This window comes from Artemia sp. Qi Xiang Cuo, chromosome 8, assembly GCF_049724085.1.
Source record: "Artemia sp. Qi Xiang Cuo chromosome 8, ASM4972408v1, whole genome shotgun sequence".
In the NCBI taxonomy this organism is placed as follows: domain Eukaryota; kingdom Metazoa; phylum Arthropoda; class Branchiopoda; order Anostraca; family Artemiidae; genus Artemia; species Artemia sp. Qi Xiang Cuo.
Genome location: NC_142801.1, coordinates 76654118 through 76679110, shown reverse-complemented (window position 1 = coordinate 76679110; position 24993 = coordinate 76654118). Strand labels below are relative to the sequence as shown.

The 24993-nt window shown below is 33.3% G+C and overlaps 1 protein-coding gene across 1 annotated transcript in view; it reads left to right on the top strand.

Moving 5' to 3' along the window:
* Positions 1 to 24993, top strand: part of LOC148949806 (B-cell receptor CD22-like) — a 392914-nt gene that overhangs the window by 307516 nt on the left and 60405 nt on the right. The window contains exon 9 of the mRNA XM_089093108.1: positions 22840 to 22996. Coding sequence (XP_088949234.1) covers positions 22840 to 22996 — 157 coding nt within the window. The remainder of the gene's footprint in view (positions 1 to 22839; positions 22997 to 24993) is intronic.

The window sequence follows — 24993 nt, the reverse complement described above, 5'->3', positions numbered from 1 at the left end:
TTGTAGTTTAGTTTATTTTTAGTTAAGAGTTTGGTGTTTTACCTTAGAGTCATAGCTTAGAGTTTTAGTTAGAGTTCTAGTTTAGTTTAGTTTTAGTTAAGAGTTTAGAATTTTTGCTTAGAGTCTTAGCATAGAGTTTTTGTCAGAGTTCTAGTTTAGTTTAGTTTTAGTTAAGAGTTTAGAGTTTTTAGCTTAGAGTCTTAGCTTAGAGTTTTTGTTGAAGCTCTAGTTTAGTTTAGTTTTAATTAAGAGTTCATAGTTTTAGCTTATAGTCCTAGCTTAGAGATTTTGTTAGAGTTTTAGTTTAATTTAATTTTAGTTAAGAGTTTAGAGTTTTCCCTTATAGTCTTAACTTAGACTTATAGTTAAGTTGAAGTTTAGTTTAGTTGTAGTTAAGAATTTAGAGTTCTTAGCTTAGAGTCGTAGTTTTTGTTAGAGTTCTAGTTTAGTTTAGTTAAGAGTTTAGAGTTTTATCATAGAATCATAGCTTAGAGTTTTTGTTGAAGTTGAAGTTTAGTTTAGTCATAGTTAAGAATTTAGAGTTTTTAGCTTAGTCTTAGCTTAGAGTTTTACTTAGAGTTCTAGTTTAGTTTAGTTTTAGTTAAGAGTTTAGAGTTTTATCATATAATCTTAGCTTATAGTTTTTTTTGAAGTTCTAGTTTAGTTTATTTAAGAGTTTATAGTTCTACCTTAGAGTCTTAGCTTAGAGTTTTAATTAGAGTTGAAGTTTCGTTTAGTTATAGTTAAGGGTTTAGAGTTTTAACTTGGAGTCTTAGCTTCAAGTTTTAGTTAGAGTTTTAGCTTAGTTTAGTTTTAGTTAAGAGCTTAGAGTTTTACCTTAAAGTCTTACCATAGAGTTTTATTTATAGTTCTAGTTTAGTTTAGTTCTAGTTAATAGTTTTTAGTTTTACCTTAAAGTCTTAGATTAGAGTTTTAGTTAGGGTTGAAGTTTCGTGTAGTTTACTTATAGTTAAGAGTTTATAGTTTTAGCGTAGAGTCTTAGCTTAGAGTTTTAGTTAGAGTTACTGTTTAGTTTAGTTTTAGTTAAGAGTTATAGCTTAGAGGTTTAGCCTAGAATCTTAGCTTAGAGATTTAGTTAGAGTTAAAGTTTAGTCTAAACTAGCATAACCACAAAATTACACAATATTGCATATAAATACCAAAACCATAGGTTAGGTTAGGTTAGGTTAGAGGTTTGGTTTCTCCACTTTTAATTTTGGTTAGATTTGGTTATCTTATCATGAGCGCGCATTATAAGCTAACCTAATCTAACTGGTACAAATTCGACATGGGGGGATTTTCCGAAGAGTATGGTTAGGTTAGGTTAGGCTAGATCAGGTTAGGTTAAGTTAGGTTAGGTTAGCCTACGTACGCGCGCGTACGTAAGCTAACCTAACCTAACTTAACCTAGCCTAACTTGACTGAACCAGAACTCTAACTAAAACTATAAGCTATGACTATAATGTAAAACTCTAAAATCTTAACTATAAATTTACTAAACTATAACTCTAACTAAAACTATAAGCTATGACTCTAAGATAAAACTCAAAATTCTTAACTATAAATAAACTAAGCTAGAAATCTAACTAAAACTCTAAGCTAAGACTCTAAGGTAAAACTCTAAACTCTTAACTAAAAATAAACTAAACTAGAACTCTAACAAAAACTCTAAGGTAAGACTCTAAGCTAAAACTCTAAACTCTTAGCTAAAACTTAACTAAACTACAACTTTAACTAAAACTTTAAGCTATGACTCTAAGCTAAAACTCTAAATTCTTAAATGTAACTAAACTAAACTTCAACTCTAACTAAAACTCTAAGCTAAGACTCTAAGGTAAAACTCTAAACTCTTAACTAAAACTAAACTAGAACTCTAACTAAAACTCTAAGGTAATACTCTAAGCTTAAAACTCAAAACTCTTAACTATAACTCAACTAAACTTCGACTCTAACTAAAGCTCTTAACTAATACTCTAAGCTAAAACTAAACTATCAACTATTACTAAACTAAACTTCAACTTTAAAAAAAAATCTAAGCTAAGACTCTAATATAAAACTCTAAAATATTAACTATTACTAAACTAAACTAGAACTTCGAAAAAAACTATTCTAATACTATAAGCTAAAAACTATAAACTCTTAACTAAAACTAAACTAAACTAGAACTCTAACAAAAACTCTAAGCTAATACTCTAAGATAAAATTCTAAACTCTTAACTAAAACTAAACTAAACTAGAACTCTAACTAAAAGTCTAAGCTAAGACTCTAAGGTAAAACACCAAACTCTTAACTAAAACTAAACTAAACTAGAACTCTAACAAAAACTCTAAGCTAAGACTCTAAGCTAAAAAAACTCTAAACTCTTAACTAAAACTAAACTAAAGTAAAACTCTAAGCTAAGTCTCTAAGGTAAAACTCAAAACTCTTAACTATATCTAAACTAAACTAGAACTCTAACAAAAGTCTAAGCTAAGACTCTAAGCTAAAACTCTAAACTCTTAACTATTACTAAACTAAACTTCAACTCTAACAAAAACTCTAAGCTAAGACTTTAAACTATTAACTAAACTAAACTAGAACTTCAACAAAAACTCTAAGCTAAGACTCTAAGCTAAAAACTCTAAACTCTTAACTAAAACTAAAATAAACTAGAACTCTAACAAAAACTCTAAGCTAAGACTCTAATTTGATGTTTTACCTTTGAGTTTCAGTTAGATTTCTAGTTTAGTTTACTTTTAGTTAAGAGTTTAGTGTTTTACCTTAGAGTGTTAGCTTAGAGTTTTAGTTAGAGTTCTAGTTTAGTTTAGTTTTAGTTAAGATATAAGAGTTTTAGCTTTGAGTTTTTGTTAGAGTTGTAGTTTAGTTTATTTATAGTTGAGATTTTGGAGTTATAGCTTTGAGACTTAGCTTAGAGTTTTTGTCTAGTTTAGTTTTTAGTTAAGAGTTGAGAGTTTTTTAGATTAGAGTCTTAGCTTGGAGTATTTGTTGAAGTTCTATTTTATTTTAGTTTTAGTTTAGAGCTTTAGCTTAGACTTAGAGTTTCAGTTATTCTAAACTTTTAACTAAAACTAAACTAAACTAGAACTCTAACTAAAAGTCTAAGCTAAGACTCTAAGGTAAAACACCAAACTCTTAACTAAAACTAAACTAAACTAGAACTCTAACAAAAACTCTAAGCTAAGACTCTAAGCTAAAAAAACTCTAAACTCTTAACTAAAACTAAACTAAAATATAAATATAATATAAGTATCTAAGTTAAAACAACAATCTCTTAACTATAACTAAAATAAACTAGAACTCTAACAAAAATTCTAAGCAATGGCTCCAATATAAAACTATAAACTATTAACTATTACTAAGCTAAAATTCAACTTTAAAAAAAACTCTAAGTTAAGACTCTAAGATAAAACTCTAAACTATTAACTAAAACTAAACTAAACTAGAACTTCAACAAAAATTCTAAGCCAAGACTCTAAGCTAAAAACTCTAAACTCTTAACTAAAACTAAAATAAACTAGAACTCTAACAAAAATTCTAAGCTAAGACTCTAAGCTAAAAAACTCTAAACTCTTGACTAAAACTAAACTAAACTATAACTTTAACTAAAACTCTAAGCTAAGACTCTAAGATAAAACTCTAAACTCTTAACTAAAACTAAACTAAACTAGAACTCTAACAAAAACTCTAAGGTAAGACTCTAAGCTAAAACTCGAAACTCTTAACTAAAACTTAACTAAATTACAACTTTAAGTAAAACTCTAAGCTATGACTCTAAGCTAAAACTGTAAATTCTTAACTGTAACTAAACTAAACTTCAACTCTAACTAGAACTCTAAGCTAAGACTCTATGGTAAAACTCTAAACTCTTAACTAAAACTAAACTAAACTATAACTCTGACTAAAATTCAAAGCTAAGACTCTAAACTAAAGCTACAACTCTAAACTAAAACTAAACTAAAACTCTAAACTAAGACTCTAAGCTAAAACTCTAAACTCTTAACTATTACTAAACTAAACTTCAACTTTAACAAATACTCTAAGCTAAGACTCTAAGCTAAAACTCTGAACTCTTAACTATTACTAAACTAAACTATTACTTCGACAAAAACTATGCTAAGACTCTAAGCTAAAAACTCTAAACTCTTAACTAAACTAAACTAAAACTCTAAGCTAAGTCTCTAATTTAAAACTCAAAACTCTTAACTATATCTAAACTAAACTAGAACTCTAACTAAAATTCTAAGCAATCACTCCATTCTAAAAATCTAAACTCTTAACAATTGCTAAACTAAACTTCAACCCTAAAAAAAAATCTAAGTTAAGAATCTAAGCTAAAACTCTAAACTATTAACTAAAACTAAACTAAACTAAAACTTCAACAAAAAATATAAGCTAAGACTCTAAGCTAAAAACTCTAAACTATTAACTAAAACTAAAATAAACTAGAACTCTAAAAATAACTCTATGCTAAGACTATAAGTTAAAAAACTCTAAACTCTTAACTAAAACTAAACTAAACTAGGACTCTAACTAAAACTCTAAGCTAAGACTCTAAGTTAAAACACCAAACTCTTAACTAAAACTAAACTAAACTAGAAATCTAACAAAAACTCTAAGCTAATTTTCTGAGCTAAAAAACTCCAAACTCTTAACTATATGTAAACTAAACTATAACTCAAAACTAAAATAAACTAGAACTCTAACAAAAACTCTAAGCTAAGACTCTAAGCTAAAAATCTAAACTCTTAACTAAAACTAAACTAAACTAGAATTCTAACAAAAACTCGAACTAAGACTCTAAGCTAAAAAACTCTAAACTCTTAACTAAAACTAAACTAAACAAAAACTCTAAGCTAAGACTCTAAGCTAAAACTCTAAACTCTTTACTAAAACTAAACTAGAACTCTAACTGAAACTCAAATTTAAAAAATAAAAATATTAAATAAAATTAAAATAAACTAGAACTATAACAAAAAAACTATAAGCTAAGACTCTAAGCTAAAACTCTAAACTCTTAACTATTACTAAACTAAACTTCAACTCTAACAAAAACTCTAAGCTAATACTCTAAGTTAAAACTCTAAACTATTTACTAAAACTAAACTAAACTAGAACTTCAACATAAACTCAAGACCCTAAGCTATAAGCTAAGACTCTATGCTAAAAACTCTAAAGTCTTAACTAAAACTAAAATAAACTAGAACTCTAACAAAAACTCTAAGCTAAGACTCTAAGCTAAAATTTTAAACTATCGACGAAAACGGAACAGCAACTAAGATCTTTAATAAACCCTTAGAAATTATTCTATGGAAAAACATCGAATTAATAACTATAGAATAACTAAACAAGAAATGTAACTACAAATTGAATGTGAAAAATGCGACTCTTAACTAAAGTTAAACTCATCTATAGTTCTAACAAAAAAAACTATAAACTAAGACCTTAAGCTAAAAGTCGAAACTCTTAACTAAAACTTAGCCAAACTAAAACTTTAAGTAAAACTCTAAGCTATGACTCTAAGCTAAAACTCTAAATTCTTAACTGTAACCAAACTAAACTACAACTCTAACTAAAACTCTAAGCTAAGACTCTAAGGTAAAACTCTAAACTCTTAACTAAAACTAATTTAAACTAGAACTCTAACAAAAACTCTAAGCTAAGACTCTAAGCTAAAACTCGAAACTCTTAACTAAAACTTAACCAAACTACAACTTTAAGTAAAATTCTAAGCTAAGACTCTAAGCTAAACTCTAAATTCTGAACTGTAACTAAACAAAACTAAACTAGAACTCTGAATAAAACTCTAAGCTAAGACTCTAAGCTAAAAACTCTAAACTCTTAACTAAAACTAAACTAAACTAGAACTCTAACAAAAACTCTAAGCTAGGAACTTCCTCTGAAATGTCTTTTGAAAAGTATTTCTTGGTGTTGAGGTATCCAAAAAGCTGTAAAGTAAAGTTGTGGGTGAAAAGGAAGGATGCTTCAACTTGTAAAATGGGTTTAGAAGGGACATTAAGATAGAAACTTGCTCTGAAATGCCTTTTGAAAGGTATGTCTTGGTGTTGAGGTATCCAAAAAGCTGTAAAGTAAAGTTGTGGGTGAAAAGGAAGGATGCTTCAACTTGTAAAAATGAGTTTAGGAGGGATATTAAGAAAGGAACTTGCTCTGAAATGATATAATAAAGCCTTACAAAAGTATTAAATAATGGGGGCTCAGGGGCCTTTGGGGGCCCAGGGAGGGCCTTTGGGGGCCCAGGGAGGGCCTTTGGGGGTCTGGGGGGGGGGGCGGGTGGTCCTTTGGGAGCCCAGGGGCCCTTTGGGGACCAGGGGCTTCCATCGGGGTTGGGGTAGGTGGATCGGAGCCCTTTGGGTTGGGTAGGGGGATCGGAGCCCTTTGGGGTTGGGGTACGGGACCTTACGACACTGTTCAAATGGAACTTGTGTATTATAACGACCACAAAGTTTCATCCTCAAATCCTCTTCTAAAACATCTTCTAAAATCATCTTTTAAAATGTCTCTAAGTGTTTTGCCGAAATAATTCCCTAAAATGTCTAAAACGGTTTCGCCCAAATAATCTCTAAACGTAATTTCATCGTGTTCCCTTTGTTTTTGGCATCTCTGCGCCGTCACATTTGAAATTACTAAGAAACCTTTTCCCGATTTAATCTCTTCATCTCTAAGATCGAAATATTCGCCAGAGTTTCTTGGAGAGTTGTTTCCGGGGCGAAGTTTATTAATATCTTTGGAGTTCGACCAGGAGAATTGTTTCCGTGGCGAAGTTTTTTAATGTCTGACAGATGATGTCATGGTTGATTGATTTATCAAGAAAGGGGAATTAATTTGTTGTTTCTAAGGGGAATTATTGATTCACGAAAGGGAAACACATGATCCTGTTTCCTATTCCTGGATCATAAAATTCACCCCGAGCATGCACTTGGCCAAACATCAACAACAACAAATAAATCGATCTGGAAAAAAGAGTGCATTGACCCACTTTGATTAACCACGTGTTCTCCCTAGCGACTCTATGCCCATATAAGGAGTCCCCCCTGGACCTTTAGGGTCCTTTCTACTTTAACTTTAAGTTTGTTCTTATAATGTATTCATGATTTAGTGAACTAAATGCTAACCTTCAGCTTGTAGTAGAAAAACCAGATCATATCATATGTACTTTCATTACTTATTATTTCTTGTTGTATATCAAAATAACCCTCAAAAATAGGGGTAGCCCCTCTTTTGAATTGGAGACACAAAATACAATGCTAATACTATATATTAGCTACAACAGGCAATACAATGAAAAAGCTACGTTAAAATATATACAACAAAATAAAGAACACCATGAACTGGGTGTCCCACTGGTAGTATTCAATTTTTCCTTGCAGTTTAACGAAAACTTACTACTTAACAGTATATTCCTATTTATTTAAGTATTTTCACTTTCTTTTTCAATATAAAGCTAAGAGTAAAAAAAGATCTTAGAGTTACATTGGTCTGATTGAGTGGTTAGAAGGGACTTTAAAAGGTTTATTTCACATATTTATTCTTGGTACCTCACGCAGAGCAACTCTATTTCATAGTTTAAATTCCATACAAATTAGTATAGTGTTTTGTAACTTTGAAGTTCTAATGAGACGTCAAACATTCAAATAAAAAACTTAAAAAAAAGTTACAACTGGCTATCAAAATACAAATTGTTACAAAATTACTTCAAGAAACTATTAATATCTTCATTTTCAGTCGAATAGACAAAAGATGCTAATAAGGCTTTTTGTAAACTCGACCCGACAGCAAAAATGCTAAGGGTTATGACTTAATCTCATGAAAGTAACCAAATTTGGTTGAGCTTTGTCAATTAAAAAGAAAAATAAGTACTTTTAACTTTTTTAAATCAAGGCATATTAAGTGAATCAAAGCTATCTGAAATAGGCACTGCATGAAATAGAGCAAGCTTTCAAAATTTATATGACTTCATTCTTGACAGAGCAAGAAACAGAGAGAGAGAGAGAGAGAGAGAGAGAGAGAGAGAGAGAGAGAGAGAGAGAGAGAGAGAGAGAGAGAGAGAGAGAGAGAGAGAGAGAGAGAGAGAGAGAGAGAGAGAGAGAGAGAGAGAGAGAGAGAGAGAGAGAGAGAGAGAGAGAGAGAGAGAGAGAGAGAGAGAGAGAGAGAGAGAGAGAGAGAGAGAGAGAGAGAGAGAGAGAGAGAGAGAGAGAGAGAGAGAGAGAGAGAGAGAGAGAGAGAGAGAGAGAGAGAGAGAGAGAGAGAGAGAGAGAGAGAGAGAGAGAGAGAGAGAGAGAGAGAGAGAGAGAGAGAGAGAGAGAGAGAGAGAGAGAGAGAGAGAGAGAGAGAGAGAGAGAGAGAGAGAGAGAGAGAGAACGGGGAAGAGACAAAGAAGGAAGGAATATGGAGAGAGAGGAAAGTAGCAAAAAAAAGACGAGGAAGGTGGAGCCTTGGAGACGGTGGAAAATAGGGAAGAATAGAAGATAGAGAAAGATAGTCCAAAAGAGGAGAAAATAGAAGGCTGTAAACGTAAAAACTTGAAAGCTGAAATATCGTGCAACTATATTGCACTGTTTTATGTCCGTAAACTCCGTACTACTGAGTTCACTCTTTCTAACCTTTTAATTGAGAGTGGCAATATACTTGAATATATCCTTTAAATCAGTATATCTGCTGAAAATTGTACACATCTTAAGAATTCTTACTACGGTAACTTTATCCTCCCTTTTAAGGTTAGTGTTGCAGAGAACATGAACCTCATCATTTCCTTAGAAATGTCCTTGACCATTCGAAATTACTGACACTTTGGCAATGACTAGAAACTTACGTATGCTATATACAAACAAATGATCAAATTAGAATACGAGCTCAAGAAATGGGATAGTAATTAAAAGAAGAATAAATAGACAAGCGGTTGAAGCACTGTGGAATTTGTTAGTAACATTGTGTAAGGTGACTTTAAATATCACCATGCCTTTTCAAATATATTAATTAAAAAAACTTTTTCCACAAAATAAGTTTTTCAAAGAAAAGTAAAGAACTCCATTGAACAAAAAATAAGCAAAAATAAAATCCAATGCGTAAACCAAGCGTAAAACTACAACAAATCAGCATCGATAAATAAATGAAACCCAAAACGAACAGAAATTACAATAAATAACGGAGTCAAACTCAAAACGAGCTGAAATTAACATACGTTGGGTGCAAAACCCCTATGCCTTCCCAAGGCCAGAACAAAATTTGCACTTAACTGAAAAATATATAACTGTTTATACTTTTATAACTTTAATAAATCAAATAATATTAACATTTTGATTACTAAATATCAGTATTTGTATATTAAACTGACAATGCACATTCATTTTTTTTTTTTTTTCAGTAAAGTGCGAATCAAGCCTTCCAATCACTTTCGACTATTAAAAAGGGCACTAGGCCTTTCGATTTTCAATCGAATGAGCCCTTTTGGAAACGACAACGATTTCTATAAATACCTTATATGTTCCCAGGGCATGAATCACAACCCTTACCCTAAGGTCTGTGAGGGTGTTGTCATCCTCAAAGACCTAATTTTCAGAACTTTCAACTATGTTAAACAAAATGGCTATCTCAAAATTTTGATTGGATGTGTTTGGGGAAATGGTGGGCGTGAGAGGGGCGTTAGTTGCTCTCCAATTACTTTCAACTATTAAAAATGGCCCTAGCACTTTCAGTTTCCAATCAAATGTGCCCTTTTGAAGTTTTTAAGACAAAACTTTCAATAAAAATCTTATATGCCCCCATGGCATAACTTACAACCCTTGCCCTGAAGGCTGTGGGGGACTGACCTCCTCGAAAATATAATTTCTATCTGGAAATCAATTACGCTCAACAAAATGGCAATCTCAAAATTTTGATTGGACGTGTTTGGGGAAATGGTGGGCGTAGAAGGGGTGTTAGTTGCCTTCCAATCACTTTCGACTATTAAAAGGGCAAAAGCCGCTCCAATTTCCAATTGAATGAGCCTCTTTCGAAGTTTCTACGACAACTTCTTCTATACGAAGGGCCCTGCTCTAAAGGAATAAAATAATAAATGATACATTGTGCCTACATCATTCTTATACGCCCTCAGGACATAACTTAAAACCCTTGCTCCGAGGGTTGTGGGGGAGTGTCTTCCTCAAAAATGTATTTTCTATTTGGAAATCAACTACGCTGAACAAAATTGCTATCTCAAAATTTTGATTGGATGGGTTTGGGGGAATGCTGGGCGTGGGACGGGGGGGGCTTGCTGCCCTCCAATGACTTTCGACTACTAAAAGGGCACTAGCCACTTCAATTTCCAATCAAATGAGCCCTTTTCGAAGTTTCTACGATAACTCCTTCGACACGAAGTGCCCGGGTATGGAGAAAGAAAAAAAAAACATGATTTTTTTGCAACACATTTTTTAAGTATGGATTGAATATATTCTTACAATATGGAATCCTAATTTGTAAAATTAACCTTGAAGTAACTAGAAGTAGCAAGAAATAGTAGCGGAAAACCGAAAAAAAAGAAGAAATAGAAGCTGCAAATTCAAAATAAAAAGAAACACAAAAATGGCTGAATAAACAAGAGATAAAAAATGAATGGACAATGCACAAGAATAAACAATGGCCGATTAATTCTTGCTTTAGATGTCATAATTAGATAGTTTAAATCTGTCGAAGGATTTTTTTAAATTGCAATAAAGACTAAAAAACTGTAGATATACGAGAAATACTTTAAAATTTATATTTCGGTATGCATCAGAGGGGCCTTTTCCCTCCTCTACCTGTATTTATGAACCCCAGGCAGGAGTACCGCAGTTTCAATTTATGAACCTATAGGGGCTAGGTCCCCCTTGGTCCGCGCCTCCTTTTATGGGAGGTACCCCACATATCTGTAGGACGTTCCCCTATCCACCACCTGGGGTGGATAGGGGTGGATTCATTTTATAGGAGAGCTAAGTTAATAGTTTTTACGATTCAACTAACCACTGATTTGTGATTACGTAGAAGAAATTCTTAGGAATTTCTAAAGCAAGCTTGAAATGTCTCAAATTACTTTTAGTAATTCGGGATTGATAGCATCATGTTTGCTTGCTGTTTTTGTCCAATTTGTACTGTAAGACAGCATTTTGGTCAAATATTGGCAAAAATATAATCGGACAGTAATTAATAGACAGTCAATCATTTCAACATTTTTAGGAAATCTATATGTTTAATTTTGGACACTACTACGCAGTGGTACATTCGTCCCTCTTGCATTTATCCCTACGTTCCTATTGAATACACCACAATCCAAATAAAAAAAAATTCTATTTTTTTTCGGTATTTTTGTCTCGCTTTATTCCATCCTCACTCTATAAACTGAGATTTTACCACAGTGTAGCATCAAAACACGCAATACCTAAAAAATCCTCTTTTTTTATTATTATAACTAGACCCCGGCGCAGCGCCGCTGGATCTACCAAACACCGCCGACGAGAGGCCTGGTCTAACGCCTCCAAAGTGTCGTAACGCCACCGGCGCGCCAAAGTCGCGCCGCCACCAACAGAGGCGGCCGCGTTCGGTCGACTTTAAATTAATTTTGCGGCAATTCTTTATTGCGTCAACCGCAAAGTTGGAGCTTTTCCTTCTCGTGTGGTTTAGTATTTTGATTTTCCTGATTAGAAATCAAGCAGGGCTTGCAAAATCCCCGAATTTTTTGGTATTTCCCCGAAAATCTATGCGTCACCCCACAAAAAAATTGGTTCCACGAATCCCCGAAAATCACACAATCACGGTGCCACCCCTAGCGATTTATCACCGGTGACTTTCCCTGCCAAATATTAATTTGCATACCATAATTCTTCACTACTCTCTTGTTCATTAATTTTCGTCTTTTTTGTTACTTTGTATAAAAACCAGACTGATGCAATGTGCAATTGCAAATATTGCAATATACACAGTTCCTGATATGTTGACAAAAAATAGTATAGTCTATATGAAATGAGTTTAAGTCATTTCGAATGCAGTTTCCTAATCACTATTTCTTACATCATTCATAGTCAAGAATTTTATTTTCAAGTTGAATAGAATTATAGAACGAATTCCCTACTATACAGCTTCAGCCTTCAGTTGGATTTTGAGATTGACAGCTGACAGATTGTTTCTACAGCTGAATTGTAAGTTTGCAGATTTTTTTTTTGCTGTTTTTAGATAAGATTTTCTTAATGTTTAATACTTAATTGTTGAACGCCTGGATGTTTAATACTCAGTTGTTGTTGTCAATTGTCAGCTTCGGGTATGCGGAAGCTACCCCAAAAATATGACTCATAAACACAATTGTAAATTATTGCCTATAGGGGGGGGGATAGGGGCCTATCTGGTAGAAACAAAAGTTTTTACCCAGATAACTGACAAATCTTGTGATATGGTATTTGAAGTTGTATATGCAGTAATTCTCGATGAAAAAAACTACTAATTTTGATAATTATTTATGTTAAGAATGCATAACTAATAGATACTTCAATTACTCGTATTATGCAAGGGTTCTGAAACGCCACAGTCATTTCGTTTCTACCAGATTTCTACTTCTATTGATGAATAACGAAGAAGACCAGTTTCCAGTCAGCGACTTGTGAAAAACTCATGATTAGGCTCAAATCTGTTGTAAATTTAAGCTGTGATTTGAGAAAGACTGATGAAAACATTAATGTTTGCGGTCAACATTGATCACACCGGCGGCACGCCGCCGACATCTTACCAGCGGCGCGCCGCCGACATCTTACCGGCGGCGCGGCGTGGCGTGCTGTTTTTGGCCCCGCCGCCGCCGGTCTTCCGTCATCGGCGCGGCGCCGAGGTCTAATTATAACTGTACGTAGACAAGCTTTACACATACTACTACAAACAAGTTAGCAATATCATAGTTTCTTATCAATTTTGACTGCGCAGTCCAATCAATTAATTGTAGTCTAGTGCTGGCCTGCTAACCCTTCTTTGTTAAGAGAATCAAAAATTTGAATTAGAATATTAAAATGTGCATTTTTTCTAGTTTTTATTTTCTTTTCTTAACTTTAAGTTTGTTCTTATAATGTGTTCATGATTTAGTGAACTAAATGCTAACCTTCAGCTTTGTAGTAAAAAAAAAACAGATCATATCATATATACTTTCATTACTTATTATTTCTTTTTGTATATCAAAATAACCCTCAAAAATAGTGGTAGCCCCTCTTTTGAATTGGAGACACAAAATACCATGCTAATACTATATAGGTACAACAGGCAATACAATGAAAAAGCTACTTTAAAATATATACAACAAAATAAAGAACACCATGAACTGGGTGTCCCACTGGTAGTATTAAATTTTTTCTTGCAGTTTAACGAAAACTTACTACTTAACAGTATATTCCTATTTATTTAAGTATTTTCACTTTCTTTTTCAATATAAAGTTAAGAGTAAATAAAGATCTTAGAGTTACATTGGTCTGATTGAGTGGTTAGAAGGGACTTTAAAAGGTTTATTTCACATATTTATTCTTGGTACCTCACGCAGAGCAACTCTATTTCATAGTTTAAATTCCATACAAATTAGTATAGTGTTTTGTAACTTTGAAGTTCTAATGAGACGTCAAACATTCAAATAAAAAACTTAAAAAAAAAGTTACAACTAGCTATCAAAATACAAATTGTTACAAAATTACTTCCAGAAACTATTAATATCTTCATTTTCAGTCGAATAGACAAAAGATGCTAATATGGCTTTTTATAAACTCGACCCGACAGCAAAAATGCTAAGGGTTATGACTTAATCTCACGAAAGTAACCAAATTTGGTTGAGCTTTGTCGATTAAAAGGAAAAATAAGTACTTTTAACTTTTTTAAATCAAGGCATATTAAGTGAATCAAAGCTATCTGAAATAGGCACTGCATGAAATAGAGCAAGCTTTCAAAATTTATATGACTGCATTCTTGACAGAGCAAGAAAAAGAGAGAGAGAAAGAGAGAGAGAGAGAGAGAGAGAGAGAGAGAGAGAGAGAGAGAGAGAGAGAGAGAGAGAGAGAGAGAGAGAGAGAGAGAGAGAGAGAGAGAGAGAGAGAGGTCGGGGAAGAGACAAAGAAGGAAGGAGTATGGAGAGAGAGGAAAGTAGCAAAAAAAAGACGAGGAAGGTGGAGCCTTGGTAGACGGTGGAAAATAGGGAAGAATAGAAGATAGAGAAAGATAGTCCAAAAGAGGAGAAAATAGAAGGCTGTAAACGTAAAAACTTAAAAGCTGAAATATCTAGCAACTATATTGCACTGTTTTATGTCCGTAAACTCCGCACTACACTACTGAGTTCACTCTTTCTAACCTTTTAATTGAGAGTGGCAATATACTTGAATATATCCTTTAAATCAGTATATCTGCTGAAAATTGTACACATCTTAAGAATTCTTACTACGGTAACTTTATCCTCCCTTTTAAGGTTAGTGTTGCAGAGAACATGAACCTCATCATTTCCTTAGAAATGTCCTTGACCATTCGAAATTACTGACACTTTGGCAATGACTAGAAACTTACGTATGCTATATACAAACAAATGATCAAATTAGAATACGAGCTCAAGAAATGGGATAGTAATTAAAAGAAGAATAAATAGACAAGCGGTTGAAGCACTGTGGAATTTGTTAGTAACATTGCGTAAGGTGACTTTAAATATCACCATGCCTTTTCAAATATATTAATTAAAAAAAAATTTTCCACAAAATAAGTTTTTCAAAGAACAGTAATGAACTCCATTAAACCAAAAATGAGCAAAAATAAAGTCAAATAATCTACCAAGCGTAAAACTACCACAAATCAGCATCGATAAATAAATGAAACCCAAAACAGAAACCCAAAACCCAAACAGAAATTACAATAAATAACGGAGTCAAATTCAAAACGAGCAGAAGTTAACAGAAGTTGGGTGCAAAACCCCTATGCCTTCCCAAGGCCAGAACAAAATTTGCACTTAACTGAAAAAAATATAACTGTTTATACTTTTATAACTTTAATAAATCAAATAATATTAACATTTTGATTACTAATCATCAGTATGTGTATATTAAACTGACAATGCACATTCATTCGTATTTTTTTCAGTAAAGTGCGAATCAAGCCTTCCAATCACTTTCGACTATTAAAAAGAGCACTAGGCCCTTCGATTTTCCATCGAATGAGCCCTTTTGGAAACGACAACGATTTCTATAAACACCTTATATGCCCCCAGGGTATAAATTATAACCCTTACCTTAAGGTCTGTTAGGGTGGTTGTCATCCTATAAGACCGAATTTCCAGAACTTTCAACTACGTTAAACAACATGGCTATCTCAAAATTTTGATTGGATATGTTTGGGGAAATGGTGGGCGTGAGAGGGGCGGTAGTCGCTCTCCAATCATTTTCAACAATTGAAAATGGCCCAATCAAAAGTTTCCAATCAAATGTGCCCTTTTGAAGTTTTTAAGACAAAATTTTCAATAAAAATCTTATATGCCCCCAGGGCATAACTTACAACCCTTGCCCTGAGTGCTGGGGGGGATGTCATTCTCAAAGACCTGATTTCCAGAACTTTCTACTACGTTTAACAAAGTGGCTATCTGAAAATTTGGATTGGATGTGTTTGGAGGAATGGTGAACGTGAGGGGGGGAGGTAGTTGCCCTCCAATCACTTTCGACTATTACAAAGGGTACCAGCCCTTTGAATTTCAAATCGAATGAACCCATTTTCAAGATTCTACGACAAATATTTCAATAAAACCTTATATGCCCCCAGGACATAACTTATAACCCTTGCCCCGAAGACTGTGGGGGGAGTGTCCTGCTCAAAGGTATAATTTCCTGAACTTTAAACGTCTTGGGACAAATTGGATATCTCAAAATGTTGATTGGATATGTTTGGGGGAATGATGGGCGTGGGGGGCTAGTTGCCTTCCAATCATTTTCGACTATAAAAAGGGCACTAGCCCTTTGAATTTACAATCGAATGAGCCTCTTTTAAGTTTCTACGACAACGCTTTCCATAAAAATCTTATACGCCCCCAGGGCATAACTTACAACCCTTGTCCGAAGGCTGTGGGGGAGTGTCCTCCTCAAAAACATATTTTCTATCTAGAAATCAACTACGCTGTACAAAATGGCTATCTCAAAAATTTGATTGGATGTGTTTGGGGGAATGATGGGGGGGGCTAGTTTCCCTCCGATCACTTTCGACTATTAAAGGGGCACTAGCCCTTTGAATTTCCAATCGAATGAACCTTTTTTAAGTTTATGTGACAACACCTCTTATAAAAACCTTATATGACCCAAGGGTATAACTTAAAACCCTTGCCCTGAAGGCTGTGGGAGAGTGTCCTCTTCAAAAACATAATTTCTATCTGGAAATCAACTACGCTGAACAAAATGACTACCTCAAAATTTTGATTTGATGTGTTTTGGGAAATGGTGGGCTTAGAAGGGGTGTTAGTTGCCTTCCAACCACTTTCGACTATTAAAAGGGCAAAAGCCGCTCCAATTTCCAATTGAATGAGCCTCTTTCGATGTTTCTACGACAACTTCTTCGATGCGAAGTGCCCTGCTCTAAAGGAAAAAAAAAAAGATACATTGTGCCAACATCGTTCTTATACGCCCCCAGGGCATAACTTAAAACCCTTGCCCCGAGGGTTGTGGGGGAGTGTCTTTTCTCAAAAACGTATTTTCTATTTGGAAATCAACTACGCTGAACAAAATGGCTATCTCAAAATTTTGATTGGATGTGTTTGGGGGAATGCTGGGTGTGGGGGGGGGGGGTTGCCCTCCAATCACTTTCGACTACTAAAAGGGCACTAGCCACTTCAATTTCCAATCAAATGAGCCCTTTTCGAAGTTTCTACGATATCTCCTTCGATACGAAGTGCCCGGGTATGGAGAAAGAAAAAAAACATAATTTTTTTTCAACACATTTTTTAAGTATGGATTGAATATATTCTTACAATATGGAATCCTAATTTGTAAAATTAACCTTGAAGTAACTAGAAGTAGCAAGAAATAGTAGCAGAAAACCGAAAAAAAAGAAGAAATAGAAGCTAAAAAATCAAAATAACAAGAAACACAAAAACGGCTGAATTAACAAGAGATAAAAAATGAATAGACAGAGCACAAGAATAAACAATGGCTGAATAATTCTTGCTTTAGATGTCATAATTAGATAGTTTAAATCTGTCAAAGGATTTTTTTTAATTGCAATAAAGATTAAAAATCTGTAGATATACGAGAAATACTTTAAAATTTATTTTCGTTAAACGGTTCCGAACTTAGTGTATATTTGTAAAATTTTGAATAGCACTGAACGGCAAAAAGAACAAATTTAGTGCATTTGTAAGTTTTTTGTTCTAAAGATTTGTACCGAATACATTTGTGATGGGTTAGGTACATTTTCAACCTCATGTTAAAAATGATGATGTTAATGTTGGTAGCGATTTTCTTTTAGTAGGATCTGAGTCAAGGTGCTAACAACAAGAAACTAAATTCCCGTTTGAGGGCTAGTTAATGCCATAATTCGAAGATATGACACTGGGCCAGTGCCAGCACTTGAGTTTTTGCTTAGCCACGGATGTAGGGGAAAAGAGGATTTACCCCCCCCCCATCCTAAATTCTGAAAATTTTCTGACTTCGTGGGCTACTCTCGTACTTATAGCCAGAAGTCTCTGTCTTTTCTCCACCCTAACCTCAGAAGTATATTTCTTTTGTATTCCATTTCAAAAATTGAAAAGATACTTGCCAATCTTGCACTTGCTAATACTATATTAACTTCAAAATTGGATCTTCCAAGACTGAAGGAACCGAAATGGGTCGTTGTCAAATTCCTGGATTAACCCAAATAACATGAATTAAACATATGCTTTTTTTGAAAGCAACAAAATTAACCTGAAGCAAACCTATGCCAGTTAAAGGAAAAACAACCTTGCTATAATTCTATGTTGTTAATTTCTAAGCCATGTATACCAAAGTCATAAAACGGTGTCGACTTTAATTTTTAGTCTTCTTTTGATCTAACACCCGAGCTAGTGATAAGTATGTTCGGCTCCTAGGTATTCTTCATGATGGAAACCTCTCCTATAGGTGACGTTTTAGTCTAATTAAAATGAAAATCTCGGAATTCTAAAGAACCTCTACCACATTTTGCCTGCGTTGATTCTAACATTCTTGGGATCTTTTCCGTTATTCGCAAACCACTATTTACGGGTGAGTGTCTGTTGGTTGCTTACTGGAATCTGTTTTTTTTTGTATCATGATTTACGGGTCAATACTTAAATAATTTGGGATATATATTTGTGTATTAGGGGGGGGGGGTTAAGTGAAGGGCTTTTAGAATTATATAATTAGTGCTAAACAATCATAGATTAGCCTACTGACTTATATTTTTCCTAGGTACGCTTCAATTCTCTTTACTAGCCTCCCCCCTATTATGCAAATCTATATCCTAGATTATATATTTCAAATGCATTTTGCCATACGTAACTTTTTTGTTTCAACCTAATATCCATAAACGCCTACAAAATACAATTTAGATAATAGTATACGTATAACGGAGAAGACCCAAATCTTGTTTTATTGTTTAATTTGCTGTTCTGCTATGTGGATGTTGAATTGGGTACAAAAAGGACGCAAATGGATGCAATATTATATGGATGAAATAAGTTCATTGTTTAACTGAGCTTGAGCGTTCACATCCTGAAGTTTCTGAAGGAGATACTCTCTTCAAGAAGAATGCCTATATATATATATATATATATATATATATATATATATATATATATATATATATATATATATATATATATATATATATATATATATATATATATATATATATATATATATATATATATATATATATATATATATATATATATATATATATATATATATATATATATATATATATATATATATATATACATATATATATATATATATATATATATATATATATATATATATATATATATATATATATATATATATATATATATATATATATATATATATATATATATATATATATATATATATCTGGTTAATGTTGGCATTCAGCAGGTGAAATCTGGTAAATGTTGACATTCACCGGTGGATGTCCAAAATTCCTTTCTCTCTGGTATGATTCAATTAGCTTTGAGGATCAGCTTTTTCAGCCTTATGCAAGCTTTGATGGTTAAAGATAAAGTTAGGTTAAATTTGGTTTTAAATCTCAGAAATGGTTTAAAAACCTAACCTGTCACCCTTAAACCATGTATAAAACTGAAAAGTTGACTAGCAGCGCTGACTTAATCCAAGGAGAAAAAAAGGTGAATGTCAAATTTGTCAATTTCGGACATTCACGGTAATATATATAAATATATAAATGGTCTATGATAGCGGTATATTTTTATGCACTTCAAACTATTTTTTTTAGCGGGGAATGGTATTCTGCAAACCAATATGGTATCTGAGGCTAAAAAAAATCCACAATAGCCTAATTATCAAAATACTTGCTTAATAATATTTTAACCCTATTCTAGTCAAAATTGCTGTTTTATAGGCCAATATACTAGAAAGATACTGTTTTCTATCGTGTAATCTTTTGTAGTACTTAAAAAAACACCAGGTCATTGATTGCTCTAAAACTATTTTATTTTTCTAGAACTGCAAATTTTCATTTTCTAATAGCTTTTGATGAACGACCTTAACATATACATACTTTAGGTGTTTAGAATCTGCCTACGTACTAGATTTTGTTATCGCATTTTTTTTAGTCAAATATACTTTTGTAGAGTTTTTATTTCTATTGATAAGAATTCCTCTTAAGTTACAGTTTGTTATTATGAACGTTATCTCCATACCTGTTCAATATCGTTCTAAAGGCAGTTCTGTCACTGATACCATTAGCATATGTCGCTAAAATAGAAGGGCTGCTGATAGATAATTTGGCTTATACCGATGATATAGATGTGCTAGTCATATCTTCGAAGGAACTAGAAGCACAGGCTGATAAACTGTGTTGGGTCGCAAGCTTGTTTGGGAAGGAGATCAATGCCAGCAAGACCAATGTCATGGTGTCTTTAATAAGCGAACTGGATACCCTTCCTCTTAATACCATCGGTAGATGACAAGTCGAAGCGATGGACCACTTCCTGTAGTCTCCTATCATAACTCTTGTAGCTAAGATCGAAAACAACAGCTTGTACTTGCAAGATTTACTTCTTGAGACTAGCTTACCTCAGAAAAACAACCATCTATCCATCAAACTCACACTGTACCTTTTCCATAGCTTAGTCGTCCCCAGACCTGTACGGATGCAAAACATGGGTACACAACCTTGAACACGAAAGGAAACACGACCCATCTTTCGAGGTTAGATGCCTTCGTCGCATTGGGAGAATTAAATAAAAAGAAATAATTTTTTTTATCTGAAAATAAGTAACTACGTTAAAACTTAAAACGAACAGAAATTATCCCGTATACGAAAGGGGCTGTCCCCTCCTCAACGCCTCGCTCTTTACGCTAAAGTTTTTTATTGTTTAAATAGAGTTGTGAGAAAGTCAAACTTTAGCGTAAAGAGCGAGGCGTTGAGGAGGGGACAGCCCCTTTCATATACGGGAGAATTTCTGTTCGTTTTAAGTTTTAACATCGTTCCTTACTTTCAGTTAAAAAACTTGTTTTTTTTTATTTAATTTTTGAACGTTTTTGAATTAATCCAGGTTTTGGTTTTGGCTCACCGTAAACGATTAATAAAAAAATTTGCATATTAATTTTACTTTTATTTGGTTAAATGGCTTTCTCGAAACTTGTTTAATTTTATTTACGAATGTTTTTATTAGTAATAAATATACGTAACTTACGAATTAACTTACGTAACGAACTTCTAATAGATTTTTGATAAGTATATTAGGGGGCTCAGCCCTAGTCAATACCTTGCTATTTAAGCTAAAGTTCTAATTTTGTCCCAATTCTTTAAAAATTACCCCTTAATCACAAAGGCCGTAATTAGAATAAATAGCTCTTATGAAATTACTAAAAAATCTTTGGCTTAAAGAGCGAGGCATTGACTAGGGGATGAACCCAATCATATGCGTAATATTTTTTGTTCGTTTTAAGTTTTGATGATGCTCCTTACTTTCAGTTGAAAAACTTGTTTTTTCATTTAATTTCTGATCTCTTTCTTTAATAATGATGGGAAATCCGGCACCCCCTTCATAGCAATGTCCCTTCCACCATGAAAACTTCCTTCATGGAAAGATCCTCCCATATAGCCCCCGACCCACCCCCACCCCCCACCTACCAGAAAAAATCCCCCCTGAAAACGTCTGTATACTTCCCAAGAACCAATACTATATGTTAACATTGGGTAGAGTTCATAACTTTCAGCCCTCCCCCCGGGGACATCGGGGGATAAAGTCATCCTAAAAGAAATATTTATCCTATTTTCGACCATACTGAACAAAATGGCTATCTCAAAATTTTGATCGGGTGACTTTGGGGAAAAAAATGAGCGTGGGAGGGGGCCTAGTTGCCCTCAATTTTTATTGGTCACTTAAAAAGAGCACTAGAAATTTTAATTTCTGTTCCAATGAACCCTCCCGCGATATTCTAGGACCACTGGGTCGATACGATCACCCCTGGGAAAAAAAAAAAATAAATAAACACGCAACCGGGATCTTTGTTCTGGCAAAAAATACAAAATTCCACATTTTTGTAGATAGGTGTTTGAAACCTCTACAGTAGGGTTCTCTTATACGCTGAATGTGATGGTGTGATTTTCATTAATGTTCTATAGCTTTTAGTGGTTCTTTCCCCCTTTTTTCTAAAATCAGCCAAATTTTCCTAGGCACTTAACTTTTGATAGGTAAGATTAAACTTGATGAAACTTTTATATTTGAAATCAGCATTAAAATTCGATTCTTTTGATGTACCTATTGGTATCAAAATTCCGTTTTTTAGAGTTTCGGTTACCATTGAGCCGGGTCGCTCCTTACTTACAGTTCGTTACCACGAACTGTTCGATAAAGTACACTGACCACATTACGAATATGTAAGCGCGACAAATGCTCAAGTTCATGGAAACAAATAGAGAACTCTGACAACGTTATCCAGTTGGCATGCACCGTACTAGATAGAAAAATATACCAAGCCCTTGCGCATGAGTTTGCAGGAGTTGTGGCCCCAAAATATCCCAGGAGGATTGCTGGGGCCTAAATAAGTAAGTTATTGACTTCTTCTGAACTAAATTTTACGTGCTAAATAGAAAATGAAAAATACTCCCGAATAAAATTCTGGTAAAAACAAAGCTACTGGTAGCATTTCCCCCCTCCTTCTTATAATTTTTTTAGCAGTGCTCATGATGCCCCAACCTAATATAATATTAATATTTTATCTTATATTGAAAATTACTGTTTGGAATGAGAAGGAATCTATCACCCCATATCACCCACATCTCAGTGTTAGTCCAAAAATACTCCCGGGATTGAAAGGATGTTATTTTTATTTCAATCTGCCCCGAAAACCACCTACTCTATTTATCTGAAAGGTCCTGGAAATTTAGAAAATGTAATCACAAGCAGGCACTTTTGAGGCCTTAGGAACACTCCCTCCACCTAAAGCTCTACAAAGATCCACTGGCCCTCCTCCATAATCAATGAATTGCTGCTTCTCTACTTTCGCGTGTTACGATGTATTTCTGAAAATTAGATTATATTAAAATCTACAAACTAGTAAACTAATCATCGTTTTCCCTCGAAAAAAAAAATTGCAATTGAATAGGAAGTACACATATTACCGACTAATTTATCGATCTTTTTAAAAACTTCTTTTTATTTTTAGGACGAAGGAATAAAGCCAAATTGGGAGCATATACACAGTGAAGGCTTTGTCCTAATATTTAAAAACATTACTAGGTCAGACAGTGGGCAATATGCATGTGTTGGTAGAAATCAAGAAGGTGTATCTACATCCTCTGCATATAACTTCCAAGTAATGTGTAAGTTATTATTCCTTTTTACTTTTTTTTTTTAATTTTGCTTAGACTTTATCAAAACTTCCATAATCTAGTAAATCTGTTAAAAAAAGGGTTCAAAAAATATAAATTTGGAAAAATATTTTGTAGAAAAGGAAATATTAATTTAAAAACAGAAAAGTGTTATATTTATAGTTCTAATTTTAATCTCAATTTTATATTTTAAAGAAACTTAGAGTTTATTTTTAAAGAATGATGTGATTAAAAAATTATGGGTGTTTTGTTGGTTTTAAAGCTCATAGAAAAGAACCCATCAGGTTCTGCATTCCTTTTGTTGTATTGTATTCTGCAGATTCTGTATTTGTTTTGGCTTAAAAGCTCATAGAAAAGAACCCATCAGGTTCTGTATTCCTTTTGTTGTATTGTATTCTGCAGATTCTGTATTTGTTTTGGCTTAAATGCTCATAGAAATGAACCCATCAGGTTCTGTATTCCTTTTGTTGTATTGTATTCTGCAGATTCTGTATTTGTTTTGACTTAAAAGCTCATAGAAAAGAACCCATCAGGTTCTGTATTCCTTTTGTTGTATTGTATTCTGCAGATTCTGTATTTGTTTTGGCTTAAAAGCTCATAGAAAAGAACCCATCAGGCTCTGTATTCCTTTTGTTGTATTGTATTCTGCAGATTTTGTATTTGTTTTGGCTTAAAAGCTCATAGAAAAGAACCCATCAGGTTCTGTATTCCTTTTGTTGTATTTATTCTGCAGATTCTGTATTTGTTTTGGCTTAAAAGCTCATAGAAAAGAACCCATTAGGTTCTGTATTCCTTTTGTTGTATTGTATTCTGTAGATTCTGTATTTGTTTTGGCTTAAAAGCTCATAGAAAAGAACCCATCAGGTTCTGTATTCCTTTTGTTGTATTGTATTCTGCAGATTCTGTATTTTTTTTTGCTTAAAAGCTCATAGAAAAGAACCCATCAGGTTCTGTATTCCTTTTGTTGTATTTATTCTGCAGATTCTGTATTTGTTTTGACTTAAAAGCTCATAGAAAAGAACCCATTAGGTTCTGTATTCCTTTTGTTGTATTGTATTCTGTAGATTTTGTATTTGTTTTTGATTAAAATCTCATAGAAATGAACCCATCAGGATCTGTATTCCTGTTGTTGTATTTATTCTGTAGATTCTGTATTTTTTTTTACTTAAAAGCTCATAGAAATGAACCCATTAGGCTCTGTATTCCTTTTGTTGTATTGTATTCTGTAGATTATGTATTTTTTTTTACTTAAAATCTCATAGAAAAGAACCCATCAGGTTCTGTATTCCTTTTGTTGTATTGTATTCTGCATATTCTGTATTTGTTTTGGCTTAAAAGCACATAGAAATGAACCCATCAGGCTCTGTATTCATTTGTCTGTAAAACAATGGGTAGAAAAAAGCGTGATTATTTAGCTTTCTTTTCTGACATACCCTCAAAGAATGATGTGATTGCCCAGCAATAAACGCGCCTTTGACACGTAAATTTAGAATAGTATTCTTTATTTTCTGATTGATTTTACCTAATGATGCTTTTTAGAACTAAAAATAGTCCAAAACTATTTTTTAGGGCTATAACAGTGATTCAAATAAAAAACTGAAAATACAGATTTGTTCGTCAAAGTATATGTTCAGATATAATAGGTGCAGCATTGTTTAATATTTTTATAAATGATGTTGATTTTCTAGAGAATAGATGGGCTCCGAAACTTAGTCTAGGGACCCATAAACTATCACTACTATTATCTGCAGATGATATTGCTTTGGTGGCTAGAACACCGCAAGATCTGCAGACGCTTTTGAGTCTTATAGAAGAATTAAATAAAAAAAAACAAGTTTTTTAAACTGAAAGTAAGGAGCGACATTAAAACTTGAAACGAACAGAAATTAGTTCCGTATGTGAAAGAGGCTGTCCCCGCCTCAACGCCTCACTCTTTACGCTAAAGTTTTTTATTGTTTTAAAAAATAAAGTTGTGAGCCAGAGTCAAA